At 39.3% G+C, this 23,199-nt stretch overlaps 1 protein-coding gene across 2 annotated transcripts in view; it reads right to left on the bottom strand.

Annotated features, from left to right (window-relative positions):
* The window catches only part of LOC117249941 (uncharacterized), a 37,637-nt gene extending 15,228 nt beyond the window's left edge, over positions 1–22,409 (bottom strand). Inside the window, exons 1-10 of one of the 2 annotated variants that reach the window (XM_033615828.2) lie at positions 21,935–22,409; positions 19,376–19,542; positions 17,424–17,452; positions 16,743–16,775; positions 14,274–14,320; positions 7,307–10,953; positions 6,620–6,781; positions 2,833–2,891; positions 2,632–2,652; positions 1,029–1,285 (exon numbers count right to left, since the gene is read on the bottom strand). In XM_033615828.2, coding sequence (XP_033471719.2) covers positions 1,029–1,285; positions 2,632–2,652; positions 2,833–2,891; positions 6,620–6,781; positions 7,307–10,953; positions 14,274–14,320; positions 16,743–16,775; positions 17,424–17,452; positions 19,376–19,453 — 4,333 coding nt within the window. In that variant the 5' untranslated portion in view covers positions 19,454–19,542; positions 21,935–22,409. The remainder of the gene's footprint in view (positions 1–1,028; positions 1,286–2,631; positions 2,653–2,832; positions 2,892–6,619; positions 6,782–7,306; positions 10,954–14,273; positions 14,321–16,742; positions 16,776–17,423; positions 17,453–19,375; positions 19,543–21,934) is intronic. The other variant, XM_033615831.2, reaches the window with a different exon arrangement.
* Between the last annotated feature and the right edge of the window lie 790 nt (positions 22,410–23,199).

Raw genomic sequence — 23,199 nt, 5'->3', positions numbered from 1 at the left:
GGATCAAATGCACCAGGAAGGGAATGTACACCATAAAAAGATTTTACTGAGTCCTGAATGTCTTCTTTGATTGGCAGATTTAAATCTCAAGTGAGGGTCAAACTGGAACTTTAACATCATCGTTTTTAAGTTAAAACATTCTATTGAAAATCAGCTTGAAAATATTATTTATTAAGACTTAACGACAAGAACAGAAAGAATATTTCATCCTCTTTCCAATAAAAATACAACCATGTTTAGAGATGTGCACTAAAATAAAGACAAATAAAGTTAAATACCCAAATTCTTTAACTGTTAAAATAATATACAAGTTCAGAATTTTCAAATAATTAACTATCTGGTATGAAATATTAAAAAATGGGAATTTTCTTGATTTTTTAAAAAAAAAATGTATTATTAATCTATGATAGGAAATTTTATTCTGCATATGTGTTGTACTGTAGACAAATGTTTTTATTTGCATGTTTGGCTGAGCTGCTGTGAACTGATGAAAAACTGTTATTTTCACTTAACTGTATTTAGCACCAACAAATCCAGTTAAAACACAACACTAGAATTAGAATTGGATAGAAAATGTCATCAGTTCAAAGTTTTATCCAATCAAATTTTGTCATAATTAGCAAATTAATTCTTGACTTACGGCCAAAAATATGTTTTGTGAGTTCACAGTGACCTTTGACCACCGAATACTAATCAGTTCATTGTTGAGTCCAGGTGGACGCTTGTGCCAAATTTGAAGAGGCATTTTTGAGATATTCACGAGAATGGGACAGACAGTCCGAAAACATAATGCATCCCCCCATGACTGTCGTCAGCGCAGAGGCATAAAATGTTTCTATTATATCTAGAATTAGCGCCAAATCCTGAAAAAGTTAGTATGAAATTTGTGGGAATTTACAAACCTGTTGAACCTTTTTTTAACGTAGCAGAAATAAATTTGTATTGATAAACATAAAAAATACCCCCAACAAGTCAGTGGGAGGAAACATCAAACAGTTTTTGAATCCATCAACGTTAAATCAAACTACCATTCTCCAGCTGCGGGTCGTCAGGCTGCGTCTCCAGGCTGCTGTTGGACATGAAGTTGTCCTTGTGCAGCGCCTCAGTGATGTAGTTGCGGAAGTCGGTGATGGTGTAGACGACGGTGGGCTGCTCGGCAGCTCCTGGATAGTTCTTCTCCACCAGGTTGTTCTGCAGGGAGATGAAGTCGAGTGTGTCATTGGCGATGCCGCTGGCGCTGTCCACTTCCAAGGTGATGGTGTAGTGCACCAGGACCACCAAACCTCTGAGAGGGAACATCATCAAAACAAAATCTCTTCATCTTTGAGGTTTTTATCGACTTTCTCCTTCAGCTCAACACTTTCTACTACTGCAGAGTTCAGGTGAGTTTTAGAGTGTCTCTGGAGGGGAGGGGGCACTTTCCTGGACAGAGGGGAGGAGGGGAGGTCGTAAACCTTTAAGAGTAATCCGGCAGCTGCAGGTGGCCGGCGAGCAGTGAGCGACTTATCCCACTTAAGAGCCGATTGACTATTGTTAAGGACATTAACTGGAAATTAGAGCAGAGTAACAGCAGAGCTCTTATTTACTGCGACAGGCAGCTGAGAGGGGGGCTTAAAGGGGGGGGGGGGGGCTGCAAGGACAAGACGACAAGGTGAGGAGAGGTAAACCACTCGTCTACACTTCAGATTCAGACTCTCAAATCAACACTTAGAACAACAAGATGAATCAGTTCTGGGGAAGTCTTTGTAGTCACAGTGAGACAAATGATGTGGGGAGACAACGTTGTGCTCATATACGGAACAACTTTTATTCCATGATTTCTAAAGGTTTGGTTCTCAAAGTCTGCCCTCTGAGTCCTGCTTCAACTTGACAGATAATCACACATTAATCAACTGGAACTTTGTGCACCATTAAAAATACGCTGAATTAGTGGTTACACATGACCCCGAGATCCTTGAACTCCTTCGCTTGGGGCAGTAACTCTCTTCCAAACCGGAGAGGATTTTTTGAAAATTCCAAACTTCAGCAACAGATTCACACCACGATAGCCAATCAGCATTGAGATCCTCCAGGGACGTATGATGCCGAGGACGTACTGGATTCAGCTTTTTTCATGATTTTACGCGTGAATGCACAAGTCAACACAAAGTGTTCTAGCATTCAAATTTGCGCAAGTAACATTATGCAAAAACTCTCATTGTGTTTGGTGAGCTCCTCCAGAGATGTGTGACACCAAGGACGTACCGGCAGAAGTTCATTCATCGATTCAGTGATTTCACGGGCGTATGATGCAAATCAACACAAAATATTCCAGTGTTCAAACATGCACGAGTAACATTGCGCAAAAATTCGCACCGTGTTTGGTGTGAACGCATTACACTGCAGAAAACAGTCAGCTTAAGTCGAGGCTATCAATAGTACATTTCATGTTAAAAACTGAATGAAATTAAAATTTTCTGCCTCTGCCCGACTAGCTGAGCTCACAGGTCCGTGGATTTATCAGACTGTTTCAGAGCGTTCTGGACGACCGTGATGATCCTGGCGTGATCATTTGTGAAAAAATAAAAGTCTGAAAAGAACCAAAATGGTGTCAAACATCCAGCTGATGAGGTTCAAATGAGAAAAACTTACCGTTCCAGGTCCTTCTGTGGCCTGAGGACAGAAACAGCACATCACATAAACATGTTAAAAACATATAAACATCTCAACAGTCTGTTTGTAACTTTACATTGAAGATGTCTCAGTTTATGATCAATAAAAGGTTTGAGTTCTCAAAGCAGCGCTAATATTTGCTCAGACAGTTATCGGGATCGTACTTTACAGGAACTCTACCTGAATTCAACGATGTAGACGTTCTTGAAGCCTGGCAGCCTCTCAAAGGCGTCTTCGATCTGAGAGTTAAAGAGAGAAAAGAAGTTTGAGTCTTTCTTTGACGTTTTCAGATTCTTTATTTGTTCCCTCTGAAGCGACAAACTGAAACAGCGGACATCAAAGAAAATGCATTGAATGAGAAGGTGTGTCCAAACTTTTGGCCTGTACTGTATATAAATAAAACTGTTTTTGCCTTTGTTTAAACAATGATGCTTCAAGGAAAGCAGAAAAACATCAGTGTAACAGCTGATTCATGACTGTTTTTAACCACAGAGTCTGTCCAGTAAAGTCTCAGCTGTAGAAATCTTGTATTTGGACTGAACACCCAGATTCTCCTGACTCCTGCTGATTCTATCAGCTCTGTTATCCACTTCATATTCCCTCATTAACGACCTCCACCCCGACATTCAAACCATAAACCAGCTCCCCGACGTCACTGACGGTGGAGCAGAGCCTGAAAAAGTCCCGGCGGTGAGGGGAATACACCGGCGACGATCTCTACTTTCCTGGCACGGCGTTGTTTTTCCAAAGTGAGTCACTGCTCGTATTGTGTATGAAGGTTTCCAGCTCTGGTTCTGCCTCAGCAGGAGGGTCATATAGATCGATCCGCTGGCAGGGCCCAGGAAACTCAAGCTCTAAAGCGTGAAAAACACTATGAGGCCTTTAAACCAGAGCCAAAGTCCTGAGTCGGCAGTTCTCAGGAAACCGCAGGCGAGTAATGAGCGTGCATCCTGGACGTCAGAGAGAGGAGTGAAGAGAAGGAACCACTGAAACCACTAAACCTGGCTGATGGATAAACTGAGGCTGCAACTAACAACTGTGTTTGTTAATAAGTATTAGTAGTATTAGTACGTGAAGATTTGAGGGATGAAGTACAAGTTTAAAAGGTTTGTAGTATTATTACAGCTGAGACTTTACTGGACAGACTCTGTGGTTAAAAACAGTCATGAATCAGCTGTTACACTTTTCTGCTTCTCTTGAATCATCACTGTTTACACAAAGACAAAACAGTTTTATTTATATATATTATTTATGTTATTTACATTTCAGAATCAAAATCACCCTTAAAGGCCAAGTTTGTGTCCAAAAACAAGGAATGACTCATTTTTTCTTTGGATTGTTCTTACACTGGAAAAAAGGAAACATATAGGGTACAAGCTTAAAAGGTGTGTAGTATTAGTACATGAAGATATGAGGGACGTAGTACAAGTTATAAAGGTTTGAAGTATTAGTACATGAAGATATGAGGGATGTAGTACAAGTTTAAAAGGTTTGTAGTATTAATAAGTGAAGATATGAGGGACGTAGTACAAGTTAAAAAGGTTTGTAGTATTAGTACATGAAGATATGAGGGACGTAGTACAAGTTTAAAAGGTTTGAAGTATTAGTACATGAAGATATGAGGGACGTAGTACAAGTTAAAAAGATTTGTAGTATTAGTACATGAAGATATGAGGGACATAGTACAAGTGAAAAAGGTTTGTAGTATTAATAAGTGAAGATTTGAGGGACATAGTACAAGTTAAAAAGGTTTGAAGTATTAGTACATGAAGATATGAGGGACGTAGTACAAGTTTAAAAGGTTTGTAGTATTAGTACATGAAGATTTGAGGGACATAGTACAAGTTAAAAAGGTTTGAAGTATTAGTACATGAAGATATGAGGGACGTAGTACAAGTTAAAAAGGTTTGAAGTATTAGTACATTAAGATATGAGGGACGTAGTACAAGTTATAAAGGTTTGTAGTATTAGTAAGTGAAGATTTGAGGGACGTAGTACAAGTTTAAAAGGTTTGTAGTATTAGTACATGAAGATATGAGGGACGTAGTACAAGTTTAAAAGGTTTGTAGTATTAGTACATGAAGATATGAGGGATGTAGTACAAGTTATAAAGGTTTGTAGTATTAGTAAGTGAAGATATGAGGGATGTAGTACAAGTTATAAAGGTTTGTAGTATTAGTAAGTGAAGATTTGAGGAACGTAGTACAAGTTAAAAAGGTTTGAAGTATTAGTACATTAAGATATGAGGGACGTAGTACAAGTTATAAAGGTTTGTAGTATTAGTAAGTGAAGATTTGAGGGACGTAGTACAAGTTTAAAAGGTTTGTAGTATTAGTACATGAAGATATGAGGGACGTAGTACAAGTTAAAAAGGTTTGAAGTATTAGTACATTAAGATATGAGGGACGTAGTACAAGTTATAAAGGTTTGTAGTATTAGTAAGTGAAGATTTGAGGGACGTAGTACAAGTTTAAAAGGTTTGTAGTATTAGTACATGAAGATATGAGGGACGTAGTACAAGTTTAAAAGGTTTGTAGTATTAGTACATGAAGATATGAGGGATGTAATACAAGTTTAAAAGGTTTGTAGTATTAGTAAGTGAAGATATGAGGGATGTAGTACAAGTTATAAAGGTTTGTAGTATTAGTAAGTGAAGATTTGAGGGACGTAGTACAAGTTTAAAAGGTTTGTAGTATTAGTACATGAAGATATGAGGGATGTAGTACAAGTTTAAAAGGTTTGTAGTATTAGTAAGTGAAGATATGAGGGATGTAGTACAAGTTATAAAGGTTTGTAGTATTAGTAAGTGAAGATTTGAGGGATGTAGTACAAGTTATAAAGGTTTGTAGTATTAGTAAGTGAAGATTTGAGGGATGTAGTACAAGTTATAAAGGTTTGTAGTATTAGTACATGAAGATATGAGGGACGTAGTACAAGTTTAAAAGGTTTGTAGTATTAGTACATGAAGATATGAGGGATGTAGTACAAGTTTAAAAGGTTTGTAGTATTAGTAAGTGAAGATATGAGGGATGTAGTACAAGTTATAAAGGTTTGTAGTATTAGTAAGTGAAGATTTGAGGGACGTAGTACAAGTTTAAAAGGTTTGTAGTATTAGTACATGAAGATATGAGGGATGTAGTACAAGTTTAAAAGGTTTGTAGTATTAGTAAGTGAAGATATGAGGGATGTAGTACAAGTTATAAAGGTTTGTAGTATTAGTAAGTGAAGATATGAGGGATGTAGTACAAGTTATAAAGGTTTGTAGTATTAGTAAGTGAAGATTTGAGGGACGTAGTACAAGTTTAAAAGGTTTGTAGTATTAGTACATGAAGATATGAGGGATGTAGTACAAGTTATAAAGGTTTGTAGTATTAGTAAGTGAAGATTTGAGGGACGTAGTACAAGTTTAAAAGGTTTGTAGTATTAGTACATGAAGATATGAGGGATGTAGTACAAGTTTAAAAGGTTTGTAGTATTAGTAAGTGAAGATATGAGGGATGTAGTACAAGTTATAAAGGTTTGTAGTATTAGTAAGTGAAGATATGAGGGATGTAGTACAAGTTATAAAGGTTTGTAGTATTAGTAAGTGAAGATTTGAGGGACGTAGTACAAGTTTAAAAGGTTTGTAGTATTAGTACATGAAGATATGAGGGATGTAGTACAAGTTATAAAGGTTTGTAGTATTAGTAAGTGAAGATTTGAGGGACGTAGTACAAGTTTAAAAGGTTTGTAGTATTAGTAAGTGAAGATTTAAGGGACGTAGTACAAGTTTAAAAGGTTTGTAGTATTGGTCTGAGGGATGTGTAATGACCTCTATTCAAGCAGTGAAATACTTCTGTAAAATAATTTTTTATTTCAGTTTAGTTAACAACTTTATTTTTCACTTCTTTTTTTTTTTAGGTGACCATGATCACCCTTACTTGAATGTAGAAAAACTTCAGAGTAAACCTCGTAAAAACCAGCGTACCCTGCGTGTGAAGTGTCGGGCCAGCTGCTGGTAGTGGAAGCTGCTCGGGTCTCTCAGGGCGTCGTTGTAGGTTTCTCCTCTCAGCTTGAGGCTCAGCTCCACAACCTGGTCCTTCAGGGGCCTCTGGGGCCACAGCAGGGTGTCATCTATCTCATTACCGATCTGAATGTGAAGGAACATACAAGTTTAGTGTTGGTATCATATCAGGACCAGGGATGAACTGTTGGAGGATGACCTGGGCCCAGCTGTTGATCAGCTTAACCCTTAATACACATAATGTTATTCATCCCTACAACAGGAAATACTTTTTCCCTAACCTGATATGAAGTGTGCGCTGCACATGTGAGCATTTTTGATGATGGCCTCCGTCCAGTCGTTTGGTCTTATCACATTTAACCATAGTTTTGAGCCATGACTCCTTCTATTCTGGCTCCCAATAACACAACAAGACAAACACATTTTAAGACTCCTATGTAGCCTACAGCCCTGTGGGGGAGAGGCAGCTGCACCTCCAGCAGACTTTGTTACATTGGCAAGTATCGTATTGTTGTCCAAATCGTATCGTAATGAAACTAGTGATTTACACCCCTGCTATTGTACAGATTTGATCCAGTCCGCCAAAATCCTTTCAGAATACTTCTGAACAACTGGGCCCAGGCATTCTACAACAAATCAATATTTGCTTACCGAGTTCTCGTCCTCCAACCCAAAGGCGTTGTTTCCAAATAAGTTGTCCTCTAAGTCATAAGGCCTCTCTGTTAGATATGGGAAGTTACCATTGTTATACTCCACTACATACTTTGTTGTGACCTCCAGAGAGGGACCAGGGGTGGCCTCCTCAGTGGCATCCACTGCAGTGCCTTGCGTTGTCCCTGCAGTGCCTTGCGTTGTCCCTGCAGTGCCCTCCGCAACAGATTCTGGGGTGATTTTGGCAAGGGGCTCTGATGTGACCTCCGCTGGGGCCTCTGTCGTGATTTGATTTGCATCCTCTGCTGATACATCAGGGGAGATACCCTCAACTTCCTCTGGGACAACCTGAACGCTGTCCTCACTTAGGTCTTCTTCAGGTGTGCCCTCTGGGACAGGCTCATCAGGAAACTCTAGATTGACCTCCTCTGCTTTGGTGATATCTCCCCCTGTGGCAGTCCCTGGATGGGAAACCTCTGGCGATGTTTCACTCGCAGCCTCTGGGACAGTTTCTCTCTCAGGGAAAGATTCCGATTCTGGAACTTTCCTTTCAGGCTCAGTCACCTGTGTAGTACCCTTACTACTGGTGTCTGGTGCTTCTCTTACTTGGGGGTCTTCTGGAAGTTCCACTGTTACCTCTGGTTCAGGTATTTCCTCCACCTCTGTTGCCGGTGATAAAATTTCGGTATCTTCGGGAACAACAAAAATAACCGGAGTAATCTCCTCATCAATGTCTCGGGTTTCCTCAAGAGTCTCTGGGACAACTTCCTCAGCAACTTCTGGTTCAGATTCTTCTGTTTCTGATTCGGCAATACTGACTTCGTCCTCTGATATCTCCTCCAAGACCTCAGAAGTTGCTTCTTCTCTGTCCGATGGTTCCCCTCCTGCTGCTTCTTGTTCTGTATCTACAGATGTTATATCAAGATCCGATTTATCAGTTACCACTTCAGGCTCTGCATCTTGTGCAATTCTGTCCGTAGGTTCCTTCCTTTCATCAGCCTCTTCTATGTGTTCTGCTTCTTGTGGTGGTTCTCTGGTGGGTTCTGTGTCTTCTAAAATTTCTTCAACAAGTTCTGCTTCTTGTGTTGGTTCTTCTGTGAGTTCTGTTTCTGCCGCAGTTTCTTTTACAGGTTCCACGTCTTGTGCTGGTACTCTTGAGGGTTCTGCTGACTCCTCTGCAGTTTCTTCTGCAGGTTCCACTTCCTGTGCTGGTACTCTTGAAGATTCTGTTGACTCCTCTGCAGTATCTTCTGCAGGTTCCACTTCCTGTGCTGGTACTCTTGAGGATTCTGTTGACTCCTCTGCAGTTTCTTCTGCAGGTTCCACTTCCTGTGCTGGTACTCTTGAGGAGTCTGTTGACTCCTCTGCAGTTTCTTCTGCAGGTTCCACTTCCTGTGCTGGTACTCTTGAGGATTCTGTTGACTCCTCTGCAGTTTCTTCTACAGGTTCCACTCCCTGTGCTGGTACTCTTGAGGAGTCTGTTGACTCCTCTGCAGTTTCTTCTGCAGGTTCCACTTCCTGTGCTGGTACTCTTGAGGAGTCTGTTGACTCCTCTGCAGTTTCTTCTACAGGTTCCACTCCCTGTGCTGGTACTCTTGAGGATTCTGCTGACTCCTCTGCAGTGGGTTCTGTCTCTTCAGTAGTTTCAGCTGCAGGTTCTTCCTCTTTTGCAGCACCTCCTGTCGGCTCTGCTGTTTCTACAGTTTCTTGTTCAGGTTCTGCTTCTTGTGCTGTTACATCTGTTTCTTTTTTCTCTTCAGGTTCAAGAGATTCCTCAGGTGTTTCTGCACTTTCAACTGGTTCTCCTGTAGTCTGGGTTGTTTCTTCTTCTTTTGTAGTCTCATCTACTGTCTCTACTGGCTGTTCTTCAGTGATTTCTGTTTCTACTGTAGCCTCAGCTGGTTCTTCTTCTGCTGTGATGTGTACTGGAGCTTGTAATGTATCCTCCGCGGTAACTGTTGCCCCTTCTTTTTTCTCTGGTAGTTTTTCCTCTGCTGCCTCGATCACCTCCTCTTCCCCCACCGTGACATCTTCTATTTCAACTGCTAGTTCTTCTTCTGCTGTTTCACCTGTCTCTGCTGTTATCACTTCCGTGGACTCCACTTCAACAGCAGCTTCAGTTGTCTGATCTTTAACAACAACCGAAGCTTCTTCATGTTTGACTTCTACTTTCACCTCTTCTTCTGTTGCCTCTGCTACTGTTTTTTTCTCCTCAGGTGTGACTTCCTCTGTGACCTCCGTCTCGGCCACTGTGGCATCTGGTGGCACCTCCTCAGGGACAAAGGAGGAATCTTCATCCTTGTCATCTTGTAAGATCACTACAACAGGCTCAGAAGTAACCTCGGCCGTTAGCTTTGGTGTGTCTTCTGGTGCGTCGCCCTCTCCAGCGTCTTTACTAACTTCTACTGCTATCTTGTCTGTTGTCAGAATCGAGGCCTGAGAAGGAACCTCCATTTCCATGTCTGAGACAGATTCTTGCTCTGGAGTCACATTTAGAAATACTTCATCTTCTTCTGAATCTTGATCTGTTATCAGATATACAGTTGGAGTTGCCTGTGTGTTGACTTCGGTTTCATCTTGGCTGACTTTGACCTCTGAAGGATGTTCCTTGGGTTCCTCAAGAATTGCTGCTTCAACTAATTCAGGTGCATCTGGCACAGTTTCATCAGTCGGCTCTGGTGAATCCTCAGTTTGAACCTCATCAGTCAACACAACATCTGGAGTGATATCCAAAGAGTTGTCTGGAACTTCTCCACCTTCTGGGCCCACAATGACCTCAGAAGTTGTCTCTGGGGTAAGCTCGGTCCCAACTTCTGATGGAGCCTCAGCAGCAGGTTGTAGGAATTCCTCCTGCCCTAACTCTTCCAGTGTGGCAGTTTCTGTAGCAGGTACTGTGGTGGGGCTTGTAAGAACTACAACAGTAGCTGCTGTGAGGACCTCTTCAGCCATGGCTTCTGAGGGTGGCTCTTCACCTTTTGGGGTAACTTCTTTAATCCCTTCAGATCCAGGCACATTCCCAAGATCAGGAATTACTGCATCTTCCACAGCAGCCTCCTCCTCTGTTGTATCTGGGACAGTTTGGTCTCGCCCCACATCCTCAACAAGCCCATCAAAGGGCTTATCAGAGTCACTAACCTCTGTGGCAATATCCTCTGCAATGTCCTCAACACCTATTTCTTCAGTATTCAGAGTGTCAGTAATGACCAAAGGAGGACTTTCTGAAGTGATGCCACCTCCAGTCTCCTGGACATCTTCGGTTTCCTCAGGCTCAGAGGTCAAATCCACAGGGATCCCGATCCAGGATGTTGCAGCCTCTTGAACAGACCCTTCGGTTGTAGAGGATGGAGGTGTCCAATCAGTGCCCTCAAAGTCCAGTGAAAGGTCATCTTGGTCGGTTGAGATTATCTCTGATGTGACATCTTCTATTTCAACTGCTAATTCTTCTTCTGCTGTTTCACCTGTCTCTTGAACAGACCCTTTGGTTGTAGAGGATGGAGGTGTCCAATCAGTGCCCTCAAAGTCCGGTGAAAGGTCATCTTGGTTGGTTGAGATTATCTTCGATGTGACATCTTCTGTTTCAACTGCTAGTTCTTCTTCTGCTGTTTCACCTGTCTCTGCTGTTATCAATTCCGTGTTAACGTCTTCCCCTGCAAAATGAAAACACAGTTAAAATGACATGATCAGGACGATGGAAAGAAAATTCAAGGAGTTGCATGATGCAGAATCATACAGGGGAATGACATATACTGCCAAGACCACCAAACAGAGCTGTAAGACTCAGACCCTTTCAGAAATTTTGGGGCATTGGTGATCCCTGCTAAAATTTCCTAAGTTTATTAATGAAATACAATCTGTGGTTGACTGTTTGTTCTTTATAGACCCTTTTACTGTTAGTAAACAGTATGATTTTTTTTGGTGGGCGGGGCTTAGCTGGAGGCAAAACAGTTCTCCACAGACATTAGCTAGCGCTAGCTAACAAGTTGTGTTGTCTTGTTTTAGATGATGGAGGAAGATGATGTGAGCGGTGCGTTCAGAAACACTCATTGTGAGTGTGGGAGCGCACTCTGACACAAACTGGAGCGTTGATAAATTGGGAGCGCTGTCTGAATGTAGCGTTGGGTTATCCAGAGCAGCGCACTCTCAGAGTGGCAGAGCGCACTCTGGACACTCTGTCTGTGGAGACGGAGCAGCAGAGCGCCGAGCGGAGTGAATGTGTGATTAACTTAACCGTTGGTTCATTCATGTAGAAATATAACGCTGCGTTTCTTCCACCAACAGGGCTCTCATTTTAGTGTAGAGCGTCAGACTGAATTTACCAACGCACCATGTCAGGTCACTCACTCTCCGGGACCGCCAGTGTTACTGGAATAAGTAAACACTGACCAACGGGACCAGACTGGCCGACCCGTATGCTCTCACTCAGTGGATGGATGATGTCACAGGAAGCCAATCTTACAAAGGAGGACCACACTTGTTTGTTTTGCTATGGAAGCTAACGTTAGCTAATGTGCTAAAAAGTTAGCGTTGCAGAGAAATCCAATCTTCCTCTTAATCCCTCCCCAGTTTCTGATGAGGTGGACATGATAACCCTTAATACACATAACCTTATTCATCCCTACAACAGGAAATACTTTTTCCCTAACCTGATATGAAGTGTGCGCTGCACATGTGAGCATTTTTGATGATGGCCTCCGTCCAGTCCTTTGGTCTTATCACATTTAACCATAGTTGTCTTTGTTTTTGTTGACGGGCAGTGGCGGCTGGTTTTGAGCCATGACTCCTTCTATTCTGGCTCCCAATAACACAACAAGACAAACACATTTTAACACTCCTATGGAGCCTGCAGCCCTGTGGGGGAGAGGCAGCTGCACCTCCAGCTGATGACATGATGTCATCGTGACGTCGGCCCTAAAAGGGTTTATGTCCATTTATGTGTGTGAACTCTACAGCTGTGTAATGTTGGCTAACACACAGCAACCCGCCTTTATCTGGGTCGAGTCCTGCTGGAGTTTTACCTCTTCAGACATTTTAACTTCTCCATGAACCTTTGAAGTGGGTGAAGTCGTGCCACACTGCTTTCACTAAACTTTGAAAAACAAAGCTGCTTTAGCGACAACTGCTGCGAACCCAGCATCTCAACCTGTAGCTGTGATCTCACTAACCCTGATACCTGTCCTGCAGTGACTCAGTCACGTCTACACCTCTGGTCCTCTGCTCATTGACCAGACTGCTGCCTGTAAATAGGCTTACAGATCTATTCTGAGAGCAGAGCGTGTGACGGGAATCAGCCTCCTGCACCCACTCCTTCTTCACATGGGCTGAGGTGGGTGTTAGCTGTCAACAGACTCTTAAACCTGTACGGACATTTAGGTTTGTACGAGCGTTGTTTTTCATGCCCACCAGGGGGTCATTAAAGACTTTCAATAGGTCACCAGTAGGACACTATTAACCACCTGCTGTCCTTTAATGAATGAGCTGCTCTGCTTCCTTCAGCTTTACGTCAACATTTGAACAACGAAAGTTAATAAAAAAGAGAAATGTTTAAACACATAACAGCTGTGTTAAAACACATACATGTATTGAATGAATGAACTTAATGCACTTAATGAACTTAATGCACCACACTTGGGATAAAAGCTTCTGCTAAATGAGTCTGATGTAAAAAATATTCAATAAATAAAAAATAACAATTTATTTTTACCAACACCACTCTTGAATGTATATTTAACAAATGATGCACATATTAAATGTATTTGTGATTCTTATTTCTATTTATGTGTATATTGTGCTTTACATTGTAGCATAATAGTTGCATGTTAATATTTCTTTAAACTTTACGTACTAGTTTTATACATTGTTAATGTAGCATAATGCACAGATTTTAAAATTTCTAACTTAACGCACTATATTCATACATTGTAATGTAGTATAACGCTCATTATTTCTATATTTCTAAACTTAACATACTATTTTTTTCATTTTTTCCCCCATTATTGTCATATTACTAAACTTTATATACTAGCTTTATACATTGCTAATGTAGCACAAGCACATTATTTTTATGTTTCTAAAACTGCCATACTTGTTTTATACATTCTAATGTAACAAAATGCAAATTATTTTCATATTTCTAAACTCAACATCTTTATTTTATACATTGTAAAGTAGCATAATGCATATATTTTTATATTTCTTAACTTTACATACTACTTTTATACATTATTTTTAAGTTTTACATACTAGTTTTTTAACTTTGTAATGTACCAAAATGTACATACTTTTAGATTCCTAAACTTTGCATACTATTTTATACATTGTGATGTAGAATAATGTACAGATGTTTATATCTCTAAACTTAAGATACTACTTTTATACATTATTCTTTATTTTCATGCATTGTAACTTAGCATAATGCGCATTATTTTTATACTTTTACACTATACATACTTAGCATATTATACACATTTTATACTTAGATTATTTTATAGTGTTTGACATTGTAGCATTATGCACATATATTTTTTATTTTTTATTTCTACATACTTCTCATTTTCTTACTTCATATCTCTGCTTTCTTATAATTCTCTATGCTTTACATCAAAGTGGCTGTGACATCACAATTTTCCTCAGTAATTAATAATGTTTTTCTGATTCTGACTCTGTGGAACAAAAACGTTGACACCACTTATTAAGATTTATTGCAAATATTGTTTTTATTTTCCTTTTCTAGTTCATACTGTGAATGTTTCACGCCACTGCACAAACTGCGACTTTTAAAACTGTACAGCTCCTTTAAAAACAAACACACTGCACTTTTTTCTTTTCCTATTATTCATTTATGGTCCCTGAATTTTGCAGTTGTTGCTTTTACTTTGATTTTGTTTTACTATGTTTATTGTTACACACCAAAGCAAATTTCTGGTATGTGAAAACCTATTCAGAGAGTGAGCATCAGGTGAGTGTTTACCTGGCTGAGTCACTGATTCTGCAGTCTGGACCGTTGTTGTTTCAGAGCTGCAGGACGGAAACAGAGACAGGAAAGTGTTCAGGGGAAACATTATCAGCGACAACTTTCTCTGTCACATTTTAAATCTTCTGTTAATGTGAAAGAAAAAGAAATATCAGGCTAGTTATTGATTATAACCATACAGAAATTACAAGTTTACAGAAGGACTCAACATTAAACATTCACAAATAAATATTGATGTTAAACTTAATTAATTTTGTTAATTTGCATTGTAGTCCAGTCAGTGTAGCTCAAAAAAGGGCCTGACCGAGGAGAAACTGCAACAGTAATGTTTTATAGTTTTTATTAGTCCCAACACCCTCCTGTGTCACATATTATAAGTACACCTTCATGGATTAAGTGGAACATATTTGTCCAGTCATGGGACAGGAGAGCTTCACTAATTCCATGACTTTTCCAGAAACTTTTAATATTTTTGATAATTTCGTGATTTCCCAAAATCTTTTAATAATTTTTACTAATTCCATGACTTTTCAAAAAACTTTTAATACTTTCAGTTAATTCCATGACTTTTCCAAAAACTTTTAATACTTTCAGTTAATTCCATGACTTTTCCAAAAACTTAATAATTCCGTGACTTCTCCAAAAATGAACTTTAAGCACTTCTTAGTGTGATGCTGTGACACGAAGGCCCTAAATTTTGACCCTGGAATTTACCTTGTTCCACTAAGTATATTTTGCTATACTTTTAAGATGTTATTTGGATGCTTCTGAGGATCACATAAGACCTTGAATGAACCACAGATTGACTGGACTATTGATGGTTTTTGTATGTAATCAGAGCTCTTTTCTTGTTATGATCAGAGATTGAATGATTACATCCATAAATGTTACAGAACGATGAGTTACTGTCCAGTGAAAACCAGGTAAAAGTCCACATATAGTGACTTTGAATTTTTCAGATTTTCTTGATTGATTAGTTCGTCGATTAATCACTAACAACCTGAAACTGCACACAACCAAAATATGATGAAATAGAAAATATTTCTTAAGATAAATAAAAATCATTAATGACATAACGATTTAATTTCAGTCCTCGATTAAATGCTCCTTTAATCTTCTACTTTCTGAGCTAAATAAATTTAATTAAAAAAAACCTTTAGATTGTGTGAAAAATGCATCGACCTCCTGATTTTCTGAGCTCATGAAAAAATGTAAAGATACATAGATTTCACAGGACAGCAGTGATGATTAATGTAGAAAATAAATTATATTAAAGTAAAAAAAAAAATAATAAAATACAGTTGTTAAAAGTAAGAGTCTAAATTTTAGTCCAGGAATGCAGCATTTAAAGCAGCATCAGGAAAATGAGCAGAAGCTGATTTATAAAGGGGAATTTTCCACTTATTTTAAGATTTTTTTTTCTCAGTTAATGTTTTTTTTTAAATCTTAAAACTCGTAACAATCAGTTAAAACCAAAATTTACCGAGAGTTTGTCTTCAGGGCCTTGAACAGAAACCCAGTCTGTGACGAAACATCTGTGAACCCTTAAAATAGTTGGCATTCCCCTTTAAAGTCATTAAAGTACAACACAGCTGGGCCTGGGCACTTTTACAGTGCCAAATTAACAAAGACCACACGACTGTAAAAAAAAGCACAACAAGACAAACAAGCACAACAAACAAGCGTCTCGACTCCTCGTCATCTGGCTGAGTGTGAAGCAGCTAATTACCGAGTCATTAAAACTCTACGAGTCCAGGTTTCAGTTGAAGAATGTAGTTTGTATTATTTGTATATCTGTAAAAATATATTGTATCAAACTGCTGTTAATGTAAAGTAAATGTATATATACACATTATATATGTGTGTATAATAAAAAAAATACTCATATTTGTAATTTATACATACAACAATCTGTAAATTCCATGTACACTTACATGTAATTTACATATACTATTATATGTAAATTAAATACAGAAATGTCCCTATTTATATTTGACTGTACTACTTGTAACTAGTTATTTCAGTATTGTTAATGCATTTGTTTGCTTATATGAAAATGAAAAATTTGTGTAATTTATACTTATATTTGTAATTTGCAATTACAACTATTTGTAATTTACATGTACACTTACATGTAATTAACATATATTTATATATGTCAATTATGTACTGTACATTTATTCATGTAACTATTTGTAATGTATTTGTATACTATACTAAACATATTCAAATAATTTTCCAAATATACTCACGTGTAAATTACATATTTATGTGCAATTTATATCTCTACTAATTTTTTATTTACTTTGTAATTTACATGTATACTTGTACTTACTGTACGTAATTTACATATATAATAATATTGATCAGGTTTTTGTGTGTGCAAATGACATTTCTGCTGTACTGTCAGTTTTGGTGGTTTGTTGGTGGACTGACTCGGGGTCAGGTTGGTGTCTGCAGGCCTACCTGCACGGAGGAGGACCTGAGGTGATGGGCACACTGCAGCAGGTAATGAAACACAGCACAGGTGTCAATAAACAACCACTTCCACTTTATAACTTTCACTTATAACCATAATTTTAGTGCAACAACGCTGAATGAAAGTCCCGAAGTTTTGGGGTTTCACGTCTGTGAGATGAGAGGGTGAGGATATTTATCTGAACCTTCAGATTATCTGGCACTGTACAGTAATAGTTTTATCGAAGATGCCTTCAAAGTTTCTGTTCATAATTAAGTCATAAAAACTCCAAACAAGTGAATAAATCTGTTTGTGGGAACTTTTGAACCAGACTCCGATTAAAATCAATTTGTTTGTTTGTTTGAAATTAATAACTTGATATAAAAAAACAGAACAAAACTTGTTTTGTGTGGAAAAAAACAAGTTGGAACATTCTCAAAGTGATGGCCGATTGTTTAATATTTGTAAAGAATTAAAGCAATTAAGCAATTAAACGCTAAAGGCAGAGTTTACAGAGCTACTGTCTCACCCCACTGCCTGAATTTGTTTTCACGCTTTTTAAAAAATAAATACGATTAAGAGACTTGTCACTGAAAGACGATGTTAAATAAATATTATTTAAGAAAACCAGCACAACAACACAACATCAACATGACACTTTGAAATGAAACACACGCTCGTAAACCGACCTGTTCATCGCCGTAGCCATGGCGACTCTCTGAAAGAAAGAAACACATCGTCAGCAAAGAGACGCATCACAGATTGTAACAAATAAAAACAAAAGCAAAAACACAATTTATCATTCCGCAGTGAAATGTACAGAAAGACATTAACAGGACGGCTGAGGTTGGTTTGTCGCCTTTTTGTGGCCTCACATCAAAATTTTAAAGTTTTATTTAAAGTTTTATCATGAGTTTACCTAATATCTATGTATATTTCAAAGATACTTTGAATTTTATTTGTGAGTCTTTTGAAAGGAAACACAAACTCAGACGTCAAGTATTTGTCTGAACTTTTGTAAACCAAAAAGTATTTTACACCTTGTACTGAGCTATAGATTACAACAGTAATTAAAAGGGAAAAAAAAGTTGGAACACTGTGCAAAAAGCAAATAAAAACAGAAATTAATAATTTGTATTTAATCAGATGCAGCACAAAGACTAGATATTTAAAGTTTAAACTGATAAAATTGATGATTTACTAATTCTGTGACTTTTGAAACACTTCTAGCGATTTTTATTAATTCCGTGACTTCTTTAAAAACTTTTAAGATTTTTACTAATTCTGTGACTTTTCAAAAATTAATGTATTATGCTCTGCTTACCACGTGTCAGATCCATCAGGTCCATCGCACTGCCTTGCGGGAATTTGCGTCTAATCATGTCTTAACATTGACATTATGCGTAATTCACTCATGCAAATCGGCACTTCAAACAAAAGGCTCCTCAAAATATCAACTAAATTGTAGTTGGTGTGTTCAAAACTTTATCCCCATGTTGTTCTGCTTTATTGAACATCTTTTTTATAGACTGAAATGTAAGAATTTCTTTATCGCTATAGTTTTATTCAGTTAATACTAGGGCATTAACGACTTTGATTTTTTTCAGGTTGACTTATCTGTCAATAAAGTCGAAGTCGAGTCGACAAGTCGTTTGATGACGTCATCACATTGACACGGCGGAGTAAAGTGAAGTATCTCCACACATGTGATGTGTGTCTGTCAAGGCCCGAACATACTCGGGCGGAATGTACATGGAACGGACACTGCGGGGGTCCATGCGGACTCAAAGCGGACGTCCGCAAGCTCTGTGCACGCAAAGCTCAGATTTTACGACCGCGCGGACTCCGCTCCGCGCACCAGTGACTGCTCGGCATGTATTTTTCACATCGCAGGGATTTTTCAGGGACATTTTTACAGGAAACTACAACGCGGAAGTGCGCTCGACTATGAAAGCCCGAATGACTGGAGTCTGGTCCGCTTATAGTACGCCCGAGTACGTTCAAGGATAAAGTATCAGTGCAAGCCAATCAGAGGCAGCGATTGCATTCCGTACACAAGCACACACAGAGAGAGAGAGAGAGGGAAAAAACACACGACTCCTCCCGGGGGGTGTCGACTTGTGCCACTAACGTCGACACGTCGACAAATCGACATTTCTGTTAATGCCCTAGTTAATACCATGTCTTGTCTAATTTACTGAAAAAAAAGACATGTTGAATAATTAGAGTATTTCCTCCACTGAATGTTAAGAAATATTTACAAATTATTTTATTTTATTTTTTTTCATTTTATTTTATGTACATTTTACACAGCATCCCAACATTTTTGGAATCAGGGTTGTATTATAATTTATATATTTTATTGCTTATGGTAATAATAATAGAAGTATTTTGAATTCTACACTAGATGACAATATTCATGTATTATTTATGTTCATTATTATACACTATGTATTAATATATCACCTTTTCTTTAATGTAGTATTCATACAAAAACTCAGATGTACCGTCACGTCCATATTCCTCACACAGCCTGATTTTATTTTATTTTGTTGTCACCTTTAAACTAAAATAAAAACCCAAACGCACAGTCGTGTTGGCTGTTGTCACACAGACTTACACTCAACATTAAAATACTCACACTCTTGACAAGGCTGATGTGTTCCTCTGATTGGCTGAAGAACCGGCCAATGTCCATGACGGTGGCGGAGCCGTCCATGCAGCGACCGACCCAATCCTGGTACTCGTCCCGCTCTGGCAGCCGGTCCCAGAAGATCTTATATGCCTCCCACACCGTCTCCTGGCACACTGAAACACATGACAACCTCAAGTTATAACCCTGAAACAAAAAGTCTTGAACATGAGGTCCACTCAAGGTCCCTGCAAGGAGAAGGGTCTCAACATGTACAGAAATATCCTTCAAACACTCAACATCAACACATCTGGAGATTCAAGGTTTCACTGGACAGGAAGCGACTAAAGTACAAGACTTCCCTCTGACACATAGTGCAGGAGAAATCCTCAAGTCAAGTACAGGTACCTTGAATCTGTATTTGAGCAGAGTACTTGACCGTGACTCTCAGAGACATGAATGTTCTCCTGCTCATCGAGCTTAAAACCAATATGTCTTAGATCCATCTCTGTAAACATCAACAGATCTGCTTTACTGTTTATTGTTTACTGTTTACTGTTTATGGTTGGAGTTCTGTCAGCATGTTTCCATAAACCTGACCCTCCAAATGTCTTCATTTGGGTCCAGAATAGACAAACTGCTAAATTTAGACGGTGACTCCATCAAAGTCTGAAACACTGGTAAACATCAGCTGTTTGGAGCCGGAGCTCAACAACACCACAGAGAAAAGGTTGTTTCAGGTGGAGGACTCTCAGAGCGAAGGTTTGAGTTCCTCTGCTCTGCACACAAACTACAATGTGAGGTGATAACAAGAAGTCATGTTGATTAAGCAGCGTCCGTCTCGTCTATGACTCTCGCCATTGTTGGTTGTTTATATGTTGTCAGAGAAACCATATTTTGATTTCAGACGAATCAGCGAACTCAGCAGTGTGGGCAGATACAAAGTTCTGAACCAGGGATAGGAGTTTCTAGGATTTGTGGACATTCAGGGCTCAGTCAGACCTGAATCAGTGGGTCCGGGGGGATCCTTCCCGGCACTGATGCACCAGCAGCTTTTGGTCATTTCAGTCAGGGGAAGCAGTTCCATGAAGCAATTGCTGCTCACATGAACGCTCTCAGATTTTGCTCTGCCACACAGAGGTCGCCATGTTGTGGTAGCCCCCTGGCTTTGGATGATCAATAAGGGGGCAGGGCATCACAGAAGCAGAAAGACGACAAGATGGAAGAGTTGATAATGTTGGTGTTTAAATAGGCAGAGTCGTACGACACAATACAACCACAAGAAAAAGTCGAAACCTATGTTTCATTTTTGTTAAGGAGACGTGATGAAAATTATTGGACTAAAATGTTTTACATTTTCATTGACTCAAACATTTTGAATTTTCATCTACTAAAATGTTTTGAATTCTTCTCGACTAAAACATTTTTAATTTTGTCGACTCAAACACTTAGAATTTTCTTTGATGAAATATTTGAGTTTTCGTCAACGGAAATGGTTGAATTTTTGTCGAGTGAAATGTTTTGACTTTATGTTTACTAATTGTAAATGTTTGTCGACTAAACCTAGACTAAAATCATAAGAAATAAAAACTGTGACTAAAACTAATAAACATTTTTGACTAAATCTAAAATAGCTGTCAAAATTAAACTGCCTGCATCAACATTTCCACCAAACTTCAGGTGGTAAATTGTCCAAATACGTATGAAAGTTTGGTCATTTCAGTGATTTCAATTGTCTTACTACAGTGTGCCTTGTGGAAAGCCAGTTGCCACACGACGACAGCTTAATGTATATTAAAAGTTTAAAACATACCAGTGTGAACCAGTTTATTTTCCCTGTGATTAAGAAAATGGTTTCGGGGCCACCTGGCACCCTATTAAGGACCAGATTCGGCCCGTAGGCTGTTCAGCAGTTGAGCATCACTGGTCTGGACCCAGGTGGGTAGATCATCTGAGAGCGTAACAGAAAGCTGTTCAAATTACGTCATTTCACTTCAACATAAACAACAGCTATCACATAACAACTAAACTGTCTGCATGACAACTGAGCAAACGGCATCCACTGATGAAGGCCACTGGCTTTGGCTGAAAGCTTCAGAAAAACAAAGTCAGTGGGTCTTATGATGAGTTTTTTTTTGTCCAGTGATTCCCAAGATCAACAGATAAACCTTTCAGTTTGACGTCCAACATCAGTCCTTCTGAGATCGAAGGATAAAACTCAACATTACTGTCCTGATTTAATTATTGTATTGTATTGATTTAATTATTTTCTCCTTTAATTAAGGTTCACGCCTGAAGGCCTGTAAGAGATGAACTCTGACCCTGAAACCACAGGAAGTACCCAAAACTGAAGCCTCTGAGTTAAGGAGGTCGTGTTTTTACAGTGCATCTGGCTCTGCATGACCTACGACCTTTCTGGGCTCGGCTGCCTTTAATGACGGAAGACTCGAGGATTAAGTTCGTTTGGATAAGAGCTTCAGTGAAACACCTCCAGTGTTGAGGGAACAAACCGGAGGAAACAAAGACCAGGACCAGGACCAGGACCAGGACCAGCACAAGCCCAATTACCTCTGAGTTGGAAGTAGTTGAGGTGGTTGGCGACGGCCTGGTCGAACGTCTCCTGAGTGCAAAACTTGACTCCGCTGGGAAACAAGATATTCCTTTTTCTTCGAGATAGAGCACCGTGTTGTCTGTACAGAAGCTGGTCTGAGTCCAAATGTTCACCACGCTCCTCCGAGTCCAAAGTCTGCTCCCACGTTGCATCTGGAAGGAAACCAGACAGTGTACATTAACTCTGTTATTACCATCTGCCACTGCTTTATATTTTATACTACGTTTATCTGACAGCTGCGTGCCAAACATTGAATACGCTCAGAACCAGCAATTTTACTGCTGATACTGTAACTACATGAAGCCGATGATACTTGTGTACTTTTACTGCTGATACTTTAACTACACGAGGATGATGATACTTGTGTACTTTTACTGCTGATACTTTAACTACATGAGGCCGATGATACTTGTGTACTTTTACTGCAGATACTTTAACTACATGAGGCCGATGATACTTGTGTACTTTTACTGCTGATACTTTAACTACATGGGGCCGATGATACTTGTGTACTTTTACTGCAGATACTTTAACTACATGAGGCCGATGATACTTGTGTACTTTTACTGCAGATACTTTAACTACATGAGGCCGATGATACTTGTGTACTTTTACTGCTGATACTTTAACTACATGAGGCCGATGATACTTGTGTACTTTTACTGCAGATACTTTAACTACATGAGGCCGATGATACTTGTGTACTTTTACTGCTGATACTTTAACTACATGAGGCTGATGATACTTGTGTACTTTTACTGCTGATACTTTAACTACATGAGGCTGATGATACTTGTGTACTTTTACTGCTGATACTTTAACTACATGAGGCTGATGATACCTGTGTACTGAGCAGGAATTGTATATGAATGTACTGGTACTTTTACTTGAGTAAATGAGTACTTGTAGAAGTATAGGTATCTCTTGTTAGTAATAGAAACTGCATACGAACCGGTCTCTGTGTAGAAATACCCTGACAGCAGCAGCACCACCCCGATCGTCCACAGCACCACCCTCCGGCTCTGTCCTTCCATCTCTCAGTAAATCTGAACGTCCAGCCGGACTCTGTATCTTATGTCCACGTCCTCAGCTCATCAGCCACTCCAGTCTCACAGGTGTCCATCCACCAGGTCCCAGTACACAGTGAGCTCAGTATGTGGAGGTTCAGTACGGTCCTGGCGTGGCGTCGCCGCGCTGCTCGTTGCTCTGTCAGGTGAGCAGA

Source organism: Epinephelus lanceolatus, chromosome 24, assembly GCF_041903045.1.
Source record: "Epinephelus lanceolatus isolate andai-2023 chromosome 24, ASM4190304v1, whole genome shotgun sequence".
In the NCBI taxonomy this organism is placed as follows: Eukaryota; Metazoa; Chordata; class Actinopteri; order Perciformes; family Serranidae; genus Epinephelus; species Epinephelus lanceolatus.
The sequence above is the reverse complement of the archived record's forward strand: the minus strand, read 5'-3'. Positions and strand labels throughout refer to the sequence as shown.